The sequence below is a fragment of the Chelonoidis abingdonii genome, chromosome 10, assembly GCF_003597395.2.
Source record: "Chelonoidis abingdonii isolate Lonesome George chromosome 10, CheloAbing_2.0, whole genome shotgun sequence".
Lineage (NCBI taxonomy): Eukaryota > Metazoa > Chordata > Testudines > Testudinidae > Chelonoidis > Chelonoidis abingdonii.
In genome coordinates, this window is record NC_133778.1 from 38,194,023 (window position 1) to 38,207,797 (window position 13,775).

Sequence of the window (13,775 nt, forward strand, 5' to 3'; positions counted from 1 at the left end):
GCTCCTGCCCTAGCATTAGGTTTCTGGTGGGACTTTCCTGAGGGGGCATAGGAGTAAGCATCCCTCTATGACTATATATTAAAAACTGAGGAAGTTCAACGCAAATAACTTTGCAGTTCTCAAGCAAATCTTAGCAATCTTAACTCTTGGTTTTCTGTTTTTTAACATTTGAGGGATTTTTAAAGTCTGCGTCTCCTGAAAGCTAATTTACTCAGCTCATTGATCTGCACCTACTACTTTAATTTCACCTTAACAATTCTCTCTGATATATATATAGAAAGCACACTAGGACTTTCATGTTATTGTCTCTGATTCACCACTGTTACTCCTGTTAGTGTAAAGCCAATGAAATCAATGAAGAGATATGGACATAAAACAGGAGTAACATAGTGAAATTAGAGCCAGTGAACTTTTCATCTCCATAAAATACTAATTTCAAAGCCAGTTATATCATGGTATCTACTAGCAAACAGGAACAATGTTAGGGAAAATACTGCTACACGTTAATAACACAATTTTTGCCTAATAAATTGTCTCTAACATTTGTATAAGATGACAAGTGAGAAAAATCAAAGAAACTCAGTTAAAGATAAAACAAACATAATGTACTCCATTGTTTGTTATTTTATTACATGTATTTGTAAAACACTCATCATATGTAGTATCAGCTAGGTACCGCGTCTGCTCTTGAGTCATGCTACAGCAATTGAGATCAGCTGCTGACACGCTAGAGTGTACAGTCTTCAGATTCAACTGGGAGGGGCTGCTTGGAGGCAGTGAATGGTCCCTTCATTTTCAGTGAATGGTCATCACTTGCAGACTCTGTTGCCCATCCTGATGAGACTGAGTCCAAGTTTCAGGGCACGCTACAAATCCTGTATGTTTTCCCAGATGCTGTGAATGAGGAGGGTTAGAGATGGTGAGAGGGATGGGTGGCAGTTGGTGGTGGCCCTAATTCCGGACGCAGGTTTGTCATTGTATATATTTTGTAAACACACAAGTGCATGTGCCTAGAGCAGTGCATAGGTACATTTTTTAAACACCAAAATATATTAAGTGGGAGCAGTGAACCATGCTACAGAGGTGGATGACTGGTAGTATGTTGTACAATTGGTTTCACACTGTTGCATTTGTACTTTTAAAATCCATATTCATAGAATATTCTCAAAAATCTGGATGGTTTTGCAGTTATTAAACGTCCTCCCTATGTTTCATCAATGATTGCTGCATAAAGAGCAGATAGCTGAGGGTCTGCATTACATCTTTTTAGGACTAAGGGACCTAACTGGTCTCTCCATCCTTTATTTCTGACCACTATTGCCCCTACACTTTAATCCACTTTCCCAAATTGTGTTATCCTCTGTGCCCCCTGGCAGCCAAATGGGCTAGATAGAGCAATCGCCTTTCAAACAGCTTTGAATAAAAAAAACCCTTTATCTTTAGGTCAGCTACTTACAAACAAATGTGCAATAGATACACTAAGAATGTTTTGATGACATGTCATAGTTCTTGGCAAAGCGTCCGGTATTCCACTGTTAACTGAAAGACATTGTATATATCTTGTTTTCTGTTTATTAAACAAAAAACAGCTGTCGCTAAAGGAGAATGTTTAGAAGAAGAATGCTAGGAAGTTCAAGCATAAAATCTGTAACCTACTTAGTTCAATAGCCATGTAGAAATGAACAAGGTGTAGTAATGTTATAGATACGGTAAAAATACCAAAAAACAAGTCCTGATGGAAAAATTGCAACCAACATATCAATGTAGGTTAAACAAGATCGAACGGATTGAAACACAATTTTTTTTAACAGAGAGCTTTCAGCTGCACCAATAAGATACTTGTTGTAATTCATCAAGATAGTAATATTATAGAATAATAAAGAGATTAAAAAAGGGCACAGGGAAGCAAAACCTGGAATTGTTTATCAGCCTCTAAGGCCCTTTATTCTCAAGGTCCTAAGTATATCTGAAACTTACTTAGTTCTGACTTCCTTTCCTGGAAAATCCTGAAGCCATAAAGGATATGCTTTGTGTGTTATTTCCATTGACTTTAGTGGGAGTGTGTGATGGTTACACATATTGGCTCCAATGTCCTAAGGGTTCTTACCCCCTGTTCACATCACTGGGAAGTGAAGGTATTCAGGATTTCATTTATGCAATTAATCTCATGATCAGGTGTAGGTTACTACCACTCTGCTCAGCAATAATTTAACAAATAAGGTGCAGAGCCTGTTTTCAGTGCAGGAGTCTGGCTGTGTCTCTGTTGTTTTGGTTTTCATAAAATCTTTTAAAACTATTCATTCACACAGTAAAAACAAGTTTATGAAAAAGCTAGTGCGTTGCCCTAAATATATACATGTATAATGGAGAAATTGACCCCATTACTTGCCAAAATGTGGTGAGATGCTGCTATTGCTTACTGTACTTTAACTTGCCTGTTATCTCATTGTGTCCAATTTGAATCATTCACCTGTTGCATTTTGTCACATCCTAGATTGTGAGCTCTCTAGGGTAGGAATTGTTTTTTACACCGAGTTTGTACAGTTCTTAGTACACTGGAGCTCTGATTGTAGAATGGTGCCCCTGTACTCTGTTGTACAACAAATAACGATAAACAATTGAACATTGGAATTTCCAGATAAGTCCAATGGATGCTGTAGATCAGTCCACTAGAGAAAGAAGGAAGAAACTCAGTAATGGAATAATCTTCCCACAGAAGAAGTTTCTTCCTAAAACCTGTCAGATATTGGTTGGCATATGCCATGAAGCCTGATGCTCTATATACCTCAACGTTTTTATGTCCAATTTAATGTAACTATGGCTGTTCTCATTATCTGTATAAATGGCTAAGCACTTGCCCTCAGTAATGCCTTGTAGCAATAAGTTCTGCAGGATAATCTTGTGTTGTCTGAAAATGTTTCCCTTTATCATTTTTTAGTTTGTTGCCTTTCAGTTTCGCTCTGTGAACTCTTCTTCCTTTATTATACAAAAATGTAAATAGACATACCTTGTGTACACGTCACCCACTAATTTGTATACATGTTTCATATCCCATCTTATTAGTAAACAGGATGTGAACGAGCCTGAAAGCTACTTGAAAAGAACCTCAATTTTTATTTTTAAAGCAGTTCTTGAATTTACAGTTTGTGTTGGTTTATCTTTTTTTCCAGTTTAAATTGAAAATCAGAATGCTTGATTTTAATTGAGAATCAATTATTTTACCTGTGTTCTGTTATTAAAATACATACCTTTTCAAGAACCTTAATTACTTCTTTTGAAAAATACATATGTTTCAACCTAATACTAATCATACAATTTTGTGCTTTCATCTGTTTAGGTAGGCTCCATTCAAAAGACATACTTACAGAAGAGCACCTCTGTTTTGTGTGTGTGTTTGTTTTTTAAACAGCAATATGCAGCTTTCATTTCAGAAATTAAATCTGAAGGAGGAGGTATTTTGGTTTTAGGATTGATTTGGCCAGTTAAGTAGCATAAAGAAGTCTAATACCCCAAACAGCAGCACTTACTGCTGTCTGGCCAAGGAGTGACATTGGAGTCAGAGGTGAAAAGAGCTTCTTGCTTCCAACCTCTCTGCAGGACAAGCATTGGTAGTTGCCAAGTGCACACATGGATGTCTGTTCACGCATGTACAGATGGATTCAGAGAGCAAATTGTTATGGGCTTTCAGTAAGATTTTTGAAAAGGTGCTGGAAGTCAGGTGGAGTCAACACACTCATTTATGGTTATTAAAAGGTTACATCAAAATGCTATTCAAACCAGGCTGCAGAATTACTAGCATCAGATAGCCTATGGCTTAAATATCCTGTATATTACAAAGATTTGCTTGAAGCATAGCACTGAGGGCCTTTTGTAAAAAGCTTGAAGAGTTAGTCCTTGGCATTTGGCCAGCATTAAAGAAAGCTTCCCCTTGTGCCATTCTGTCCTCCACTGCTCAGATTCTGGCAGCAGTTTGACTACAGTGTAATTGTTGGCACTAAAGCTAAACTGTACCCTGAATGGCCTCTTCCTACAAAAAGACAGGAGTACAGAGGTCTAACACTGCATCAAATCTGTGTATTGGTCTACTGTAATAGAGAACTCTGTTATGAGAACTTTTCATATCAGAGAGGCAAGCAATAGACTATAGAGAAGAAATCCCTTAAACAGAGTGTGAAATATTTTTCATTTTTTCCACAGGATAATGAAGTGTCCAGACAGAATAAGAAAACAAACAGCTCGTTCTAGGACAGGCATTAGTTTGGCTCTCTATCCACAGTTGTTGTTGTTCTACTCTTCTAATTGTGTATAGTAGTTTAATTTTATATTCCTCATTCAGACCATACACAAGCATAGTCACAGATTTAAATGATAGGATATTTTTATTGTTTGCAAGGCTTCGCTTGCTTAATCTCTCTTTTTTTAAAAAATATATATATATATATATGTATACTTTCCCATTTCATTGAGGCAGATTTGGAAATCAAACCAGAAACTTCAGACTCTACTACGATGGAAAACACTTTGTTGGGGAGAAACGTTTTGAGTCCATCCATGACCTGGTGACAGATGGATTGATTACTCTTTATATTGAAACCAAGGCAGCAGAATATATTGCCAAGATGACAATAAATCCAATTTATGAACACATAGGATATACAACCTTAAACAGAGAGCCAGCACACAAAAAACATATGCCAACCCTGAGAGATACATATGATGGCAAAGAGTCTACAGGAGAAGATGAGGTAGCAGAGAAAAGGGTAAGCAACTGTTAAAACATGCTTCTTTTATTAGACTTTTATTTTATGCTCTTAACTCTACTCCACTGAAGAATATTAAATATGTTTATAGGTGTTTCATCTAAATGATTACATCAAATATTTTTGATGAATAGTAAGTTATACGTTAAGATGTTTTAATAATCTTTCCAAGTTTTTAAATGGAAATTTTTGCATATTGCAAGTACCTTGGATCCATAAACTTTTATCATAAGGATCTTTGTTTTTTTTAAAGAAATGATTGTTATTACAAATGTCAATCCTCTGATATTCCAGATAGGCTAAAGATATTTAAATTTAGTAATTTACTGCGTAAAAAGACAATTGCCCTTTAATACAGAAATGTATTCCATAATCTATTCAGCATTCCCCATTCAATGATAGTAACGTTGTCCACTTTATAAATAAGTCTGTTCATTAACAAGATAAAGTGTTCTAACATTTCACATGACTAGGTTCAGCCTGTCAGAAACTGTCAGAACTATTTTTGGCCTCAGCCAGGCTTATGAAGAAGGATATCTCTCTTCAGAGAGTTGCATTATCAACTGAAACTAACTGGATTGTGGAGGGTTTAAAATAAATAAATTAGAACCAATGCAGGATACATTTCAGACTTTGTACTCTTGCAGAACATCTTTAATGTAATGTAGAAGACCCCCAAAACAGTTGCCATGTAGCTTTGTTAACATGACAGATATAAAATATGTTTTAAAAGTCATATTAATACATTTTTAAAATAATGATAGGTGTTAAAAAAAACTAGAGGAAAAATTGATTGCATCTATTTATTAAAAAGCCTGTAAATGGCAATCTTTTTAAGTGTATGTTTAAAAATATTACTTAAAATATCTGTATATTCACACACATATAATATGTGCTGTAGACTCTCCTGTTATAATGTAATTAAGAGGTTTTTGCAAATTACTGTAAATCACAAAAGGAAATACTACATTTAGGTTTGATTACACATTCATCTTCCCAATCAGGGATCAGGAACACATTTGGTGTAATCCTTATATGTATTGACATTCTGTGTCTACGCTGCAGTGACTGAACTTTTTTTAATGTAGTAAATCATAGAACATTAGGGTTGGAAGAGACCTCAGGAGGCCATCAAGTCCAAATCCCTGCTCAAAACGGGACCAACCCCAACTAAATCATCCCAGCCAGGGCTCTGTCAAGCCAGGCCTTAAAAATCTCTAAGTATGGAGATTCCACCACCTCGCTAGGTCACTCATTCCAGTGCTTCACCACTCTCCTAGTGAAATAGTGTTTCCTAATATCCAACCTAGGCCTCTCCCACTGCAACTTGAGACCATTGCTCCTTGTTCTGTCATCTGCCACCACTGAGAACAGCTGAGCTCCATCCTCTTTGGAACCCCCCCTTCAGGTTAGTTCAAAAGCTGCTATCAAATCTCCCCTTCACTCTTCTCTTCTTCAGACTAAACAAGCCCAGTTCCTCAGCCTCTCCTCATAAGTCATGTGTCCCAGCCCCCTGATCATTTTTGTTGCCCTCAATATATTGGAAAATATATTGATTCTAGCTGTCCATTTTAATCACCTGATTTCTTGCCTGAAACTAGCAGTGGTATAGGTCTGATTTACCTGGGTTCTGTTCCCTGGTGCCGTTGACTGGCTGTGTGATGTTGGGCAAATCACTTAACCATTCTATGCTTCTGTTTCCCCATTTGTAAAATTGATACTAATTCTTATCTGCTGTTGTAAAGTGCTTGGCATGACCTACAGTGAAAGTAGTACTGTGTGACCACCTCTGACTGCCGAAGTTCACTCACCAATGTGAAAGAGAAACAATATGCATTAGAACATGTCTCCAGAATCTATCTCTAGTGCCAAATGAAGCCTATTCCATTAAAAATAGGTTTATCTTATTTACAGACTTCATTTATTGGGAACAAGAAAACTGTTTCAAATCAATAGGCTGGATCAACATTCTGAAATATCAGTTTGCCCCTATAAATGACAGCTGTAAGTAAAATATCTTTTTTAAATAGCATAGACCAGAGGTTCTCAAACTGTGATCCGCAAGCTCCATTCAGGTGGTCCGGAGATAGTTCCTGCTAAGGTGCGTGCCTGGGCAGCCACGCACAAGAGAATGAAGGGTCACCCACCTAATTAGTGGAGCCGCACAGGCGTGACTCCACTAATTAGGTTCTTGGATCCTGGAAAAGACGCACATGTAAGGTTAGGTGGTGGCCTTGTGGGGAGGGGGCAGAGGGGTGAGAAGACAGAGTGGTGGGAATTTGGGACGTGCAGGGCTACGGCGACCAGAGAAAGAGGCAACTTTCCCCAGCTCCAGGGCTGCGGCTACTGGGGGAGAGATGGCCCTCCTTCCGAGTCTCAGTTCTGTGGCTGCTCTGGAGAAGGAGATACCCCCCTTCTTCCCAACCCCATCTTGGGGGCTGCCATGGCAGGGGACAGAGGGCACATCCATAGCACTAGAAAGGTAAGACTGCTGATATTAAAATATGAGTTATGTGCTTTTATTTGTAGAACAAAAAACTTTTTCTTTTATATAGTGCTTTTATCCAAAGTGCTTTACAATAGTTAGCTAACGGTACAAACAACATTTGGAAAGATCATTAAGTGGTCCGCCAAGACCCTCAGCAATTTTCAAGTGGTATGCGAAAAAAAGTTTGAGGATCACTGGCACAGGTTGTCCAAATGGCCTTATATGCTTTTTCTTCAGTACTTAAGAGGCTTTCTCCACTCCCAGTGAACTCAGAGGGACTCAGGGGGACTCAGAACCTCACAAATTGGTTGGTACTGAATTCTATAGATCCTAACCATAAGGGATGTAATATATTAGTAGAAAATGTCACCTGTTAATTACAGGTCAAGTTCAGTCCAGTGCAGAAGGCTGACACAAGGTCCTCCACACCACTTATACCACCTAATAAGGGTATACATCCTGTTCGAGGGTCTTGAGTGGGCTTTCTGCAGTGGGTTTCTTTCATTCTACAAGGGTTCGTTTTAAGGCAAAACCTTGAAGAGAAGTTCTGGAAATCACCAGATCATGTGGGTGGTGGTGGTTGTGTGGTTTTTTGGTAAATTCCACTCTTATCGCATTTATCATACTTCACATACCCACCACTATTCAAAGCGAGTGCTATCATTGGAGTCATTCTGTGAAGAGATAATAGAATTTTGTTGTTCAGTGTCATAACATTTTCTGCACTGCTGGAAAAGTTTGTACAGTGTAAGGATTGCAGAGAAGGTTATTATGGAAGGACACAATTGTTGTTTTTTTCTTAGATGGATGCTGTCAAGTCAGACTTCTATCAATAAAAATGTACATATCTTTTCTCATGGAATAGATCAAGAACTGTTGAGTAGTTCTCCCAAATTGAAATTTTAGATGAAAAGCCTTAGAGACATTAGTCATGTAATTGCCACATCCCACACCCTTTGTTTGGAAGTTATAAGCAGCCAAACTTCCTTTGTCTCCAAAATGCATAACAGTCTGAATTGGCCCGAAGCCCAGTTTTTATGACTCTGGTCTCATTGTTTGGTTTGGAACCGTATTGATGTGGGCACAGAAACAATGGGCCAGTCTATGCTGCCAAAAAAAAAAAAAAAATGACAGCAGCGAGACTCAGAGCCAGGGTCAACTGACTTGGGCTTGCGCTACAAGACTAAAGATAACAGTGTAGATGTTCCCACTTACCCTCAGAGCCCAGGCTCCAGTGCATGTCTACACTGCACTAAAATATCAATGGCTGGCCCATGTCGGCAGGCTGGAGCCTGGGTTCTGGGACCTTGTGAGGGAGAGGGGTCCTAGAGTCCGGCAACCCATTTGTGGGAAGGGTTCCAGCTCAATCACATCTACACTACAGTATTATAGCCCTGCAGCCTGAGCCCCACAAACATGAGTTGGCCAACACAGGTCATCTGTGGGTGTTTTATTGTAGGTAGATATACCCTGATATCCTTCCCCCTCGGTGGTGTGAGCCCTAGTCAGTTGACCTGGGCTCTGAGACACTCTGCCATGGAGGTGAATTTTGCAGTGTAGATGTAACTAGTGAGACGTACACACCATAGCATGGATAAATGCAGAGGCTGCAACTTCATTTAAAACTATTACCAAACTGGAGTAATGCCCCAAATTACCCAGCAGGGTTATTCTAGTGTGGACTTCAACTGGCACCCTTGGCCCCAGGTACTACAAACCTGAGGGTGGGTGTGTAGGCCATGTCCTCTCTATACCCTTAGGCCTGCTCCAGGACCCTCACTGGAAACTGAACCAGGAAACCCAAAATGGCTACTCTCCTATGCAGTTGTTCTGAGTTGGCTGAAACCTTGTTATAAGGTTTTTTAACTCATCCTATGAAGTTGCTAGGTGTGAACACACCCTTCAGTTAGCATAGCTATATGGCTAAATTAATCACAACCCCCTACCTAAGACAAAAGGGCTAAGATCTGGGTGAACTCATCCAGGAGTTTTATATAGGATGGGTGGAGGGGCTTTTGCTGAGTATTATTTTAGGTAAATATATGTGTTTGTGTGTATGTGAGGGAAAAGAGAAGAGCGAACAAACTGAGACACAGAGAGCAGCAAAAAACGAGAAAGCCAAGTAGCAGCTTGTGAGTATGGTGTATGACCCTGGACAAAGCCAGAAAGAGAGTTTTAGGGGTCTGATGTTGGCTAAAGAGGCTCAGGGCTGTAAGATAAGAAACTATTCTTCGAGTGCTTGCTCATATCCATTCCAGTTAGGTGTGCGCGTGCCGCGGGCACATTCGTCAGAAGATTTTTACCCTAGCAACACTCGGTGGGTCGGTATATAGTTATAGTTATAGTTAATTTTTATTGTTCTTAGTTAGTGTATAGTTGAGGGGTTCGTGGATTAGCCCCTTCCCCGCACCTGGTGCCGGGGCCCATGCCCAGTTCACCGGGTTTCAAACCATGCTCGGCCTGTCATAAGCCGATGCTGACTGGAGATCCGCATGACTCCTGCCTTAAGTGCCCTGGGGAATCTCACCTGACAGATGTGTCACATTTGCAAGGCTTTTAAGCCGAGAACAAAAAAGGAGCGGGACTTTCGGCTAAAGTAGCTCCTCATGGAGGCGGCTCTTACCCCTCCGTCTTTGGCATCGAGCGCTGGTCTATCGGCAGACAGAAGCACCTTCTCGGCACCGGACCGCGCCAGTACTGCCAAGGCCTCTCGGCACCGGCCGTCGCCGGCACCAAAGTCGACTTGGCACCGCTCCTTCTCCCCGAGGTCGAGAAAACCTAAGACTCCTGCTGCTTCAGGAGTCAGTATCCCGTTCGCCAGCCCACTACTCTCGGCACCGTTCCAGCTCTCAGCACTGCTCCAGGCACCGTGACTCCCGTAGCCGCTCCCGACGTCGAGGCTCGAGATCTCAGTCGACCTTCCGGCACCGCTCCGGTCGCAGGTCCCAGTCTCATTCCCAGTACTGGTATGCCTCCCGGTACCAGTCCCCGGTGCCGAGTAGGGCAAGGTCCGCTAGAGACAGAGACTCTGCCAAGGGCTTTTCAGCACCTCCATGGCCATCCAGACACGTATCAGTGTCATCCCACGCGGACAGCTCTTATGCTCAGGACTGTGATTCTGATGTGTCCACCAGAGTCTTCCAAGAGACCCAGGCCCAGGACCAAAGACCCCATCAGTGGTCTTTCTGGACACCTTGGGAGTACCACCAGGCCCAAGGCATACCAGTAGTTCCGTCCCACTCTGTCTCATCAGAGCACCGAGTGTCAGAGGCGACGGTTAGCCATCCCTGTCCAACTGCTGCGGAGGAAGCTCCAGTTCACCCACCGGACTCCCAGGTTCCTCTGGAGCAGGACGTCACCCAAGAGCAAGAGGCCACCCAGGACCCACTCGTCGCCGGCATCTCCTCTTCCTCCTCTCCAGATGAGGCGGTGGCAAGAAATCCTACTTGGGCCCTCCTCCAATCGACCTGAGAGCCCATCAGGATGTCCTAAGGAGGGTAGCACTCAATATGAACCTCCAGGTGGAGGAGGTCCCGGAGGTAGAGGACCCGGTAGCGGACATTCTATCAGCGGATACCCCCACTAGAGTGGCCCTACCATTTATTCAGACTATCCAGACGAATGCTGATACTATATGGCAGTCCCCAGCCTCTATCCCTCCTGCGGCTAGGGGAGTCAAGCATAAATATATGGTGCCCTCTAAAAGGTACGAGTACTTGTATGTCCATCCTCCTCCCTGCTCACTAGTCGTCCAGTCCGTTAATGAGAGGGAATGCCACGGCCAGCAGGGACCAGCCCCGAAATCAAAGGAGGCTAGGCGAATGGACCTACTCGGCCGCAAGGTGTACATGGCAGGGGCCCTACAGCTCTGGGTGGCAAATCAACAAGCCTTGCTTAGCCGCTATAATTATGTCACCTGGGTGGCGGTGGGTAAGTTTAGGGAGCTTCTCCCTCAAGACTCCCGCCAAGAGTTCGCTGCCCTCTTGGAGGAAGGGAAAAAGGTGGCCAGAACTTTCCCCAGGCCTCGTTGGATGCAACAGACTCAGCAGCCAGGACTCTGGCCTCGGGTGTTGCCATGAGGCGCATCTCATGGCTTCAGGTTTCAAACCTCCCACCGGAGCTGCAGTATACCATTCAGGACTTGCCATGGGATGGTAAAGGCCTCTTCTCAAAAAAGACTGACCCCAAGCTGCAAAGCCTGAAGGACAACAGGGTCATAATGCGCTCTCTCGGCATGCATACGCCGGTGACCCAACACAGGCCTTTCCGTCCCCAGCCTCACCGCCCATACTCTGTGCCTAGACAAAGACAGGACTTTGGCAGGCGGCACTGCTGAGGTGGTCACAGATGACCATCAGGACCCCAGGGGGGCCAAAATCAAGGTCCCTCAAAACCACCACCGGGACCAAAGACGAATTTTTGAAGGTGCGCCCGAGGGCAGCATACCAGTTACAGGCCAGGATCCCTCTCCTCTCTTCTCCAACCATCTCTCCTACTTCCTCCCAGCGTGATCCCAGTTAACTTCAGATCGCTGGGTCCTATGCACGGTGGAGTATGGGTACCATCTCCAATTTATTTCAACCCCATCCTCCACCCTGTCCCTCTTCAGGTGAAGGAGTGTTAAGGTCTACAGAAGCTACAAGGAAGAGTGATAGGGAAGGTCAAGAAGGAGATAAGCTAAAAGCAACAACTATATTCCATGCTTCAGTCCTTACAAATAATACACGATTACTCACATCGTAACCACTCATTTTGTGCTCTGGTTCAACAGTCAAGAGATGATGCAGCCTTTGGCTCAGCAGTTTTGCATTCTGCCACATCTCACTCCGACCCTCCACCTAGGTAAGGCTTGGGAATCACCTAACTGGAATGGATATGAGCAAGCACTCGAAGAAGAAAAGACGATTACTCACTTTTGTAACTGTTGTTCTTCGAGATGTGTTGTTCATATCCATTCCAAACCCGCACTCCTTCCCCACTGTTGGAGTAGCCAGAAAGAAGGAACTGAGGGGCGGTTGAATCAGCAGGGGTATATATCTGGCACCATTGCGGCACCGATCCAGGGGGCGCCCAGCCGACCCACCGAGTGTTGCTAGGGTAAAAATCTTCCAACGAACGTGCACGCGGTGCGTGCACACCTAACTGGAATGGATATGAGCAACACATCTCGAAGAACCACAGGTACAAAGGTGAGTAACCGTCTTTTACTTTGTTTCTGATTTCTCCTGTGTTTGGGGAAGCAGGACCTTGTACAGTCCTTCTAAATAAGCAAGATTAGATCAAAGAAAATACTGGATTCCTTCAATTACTACCCCGAGGTGGAACACGCCCATCTCCCCAAACTCTGACTAACTGCTTGGGTCAGAAAGGGGCAACACAGCATATCCTACCTTCCTCCAGAGATGAACCAATCAGCCACCCTGTGGCAGCAGCTGTGGGAGGGACAGACTTCAGTGCCCAGATATAGCATGCAATACTCTTCCTTCCTTCTTTCCTTCCTTCACGGCAGCATAAGTAAGTGAGGGAAGGGGAAAGAGAGAATCAACTCTCTCTCCCCGCCCCCACATATACACATGCTGAAGGCAAGTGAGAGGGAGAAGCCTAAAAAAGACACGGAGCACTGCCCTAGCTGCTCCTGGTTGAGATCCTTCACCCCTGCACCCAGATATCTACACTACTCCCAGCCTCATCAGAGTCACACCTCAGCTAACAAGGTGAGCATTTGAACGGTTTGTGTCAAAATAGACCACACTAGTGGCTTCATGCAACACATTATGAGAATTTACCACTTTCAGCTAAGTTTTATAAAGAACATTAAAATTGTGTGATACACAATATGCATTTTTATATAAATGCTGTGTCACTTGTGTAAAATATAATGTGTGTTTCAGAAATGCTTAGTGGAGAGTGACCCAAAACACTAGATAATAGGAAATATTTCCTTGCCTTTTTAAAAAACTGCCTGCTATATAACGTATGCAGTGTTGTTATAGCCCTGTTGGTCCCACGATATGAGAGAGACAAGGTTGGTGAGGTAATATCTTTTATCGGACCAACTTCAGTTTGGGAAAGGTACTGAGAGTGTTACAGCTAAATGCAAGATTAAGCAGATAGTACCTTTTCCCGACCTGAAGAAGAGCTTGTGTAGCTCAAAAGCTTGTCTCTTTCACCAACAGAAGTTGGTCCAATAAAAGATATTGCCTCACCCACCTTGTCTCTGCTATATAAAGATATTTTATGGATAGTGATAGCACACAAGACAAAGTACCTGTATCCGCAGTTAAGCTGCAGACCGTAGCCTTCTCCAGCAAACTAGACATTTATTGTCTGCAATAGAAACTTCCAGAGCCCCTTAAAAATATGTGCTGTACAAAAGTGAATACACTGTTATATTTTTATGGTATGCTGATACTCGTCGCTGTTTGTTTAAAGGCTGTATTTATAAAAAAAATAGAGATGTCAAGTGACTAAAAAAATTAATTGCGATTAATTGCATGATTAAACAATAATAGAACACCATTTATTTA

General features: G+C 42.6%; 1 protein-coding gene across 2 annotated transcripts in view; it reads left to right on the top strand.

Annotated features, from left to right (window-relative positions):
- Positions 1-13,775, top strand: part of CHN1 (chimerin 1) — a 172,387-nt gene that overhangs the window by 81,063 nt on the left and 77,549 nt on the right. For both annotated transcript variants that reach the window (XM_032784541.2, XM_075070107.1), the window contains one exon: positions 4,472-4,760. In XM_032784541.2, coding sequence (XP_032640432.1) covers positions 4,472-4,760 — 289 coding nt within the window. The remainder of the gene's footprint in view (positions 1-4,471; positions 4,761-13,775) is intronic.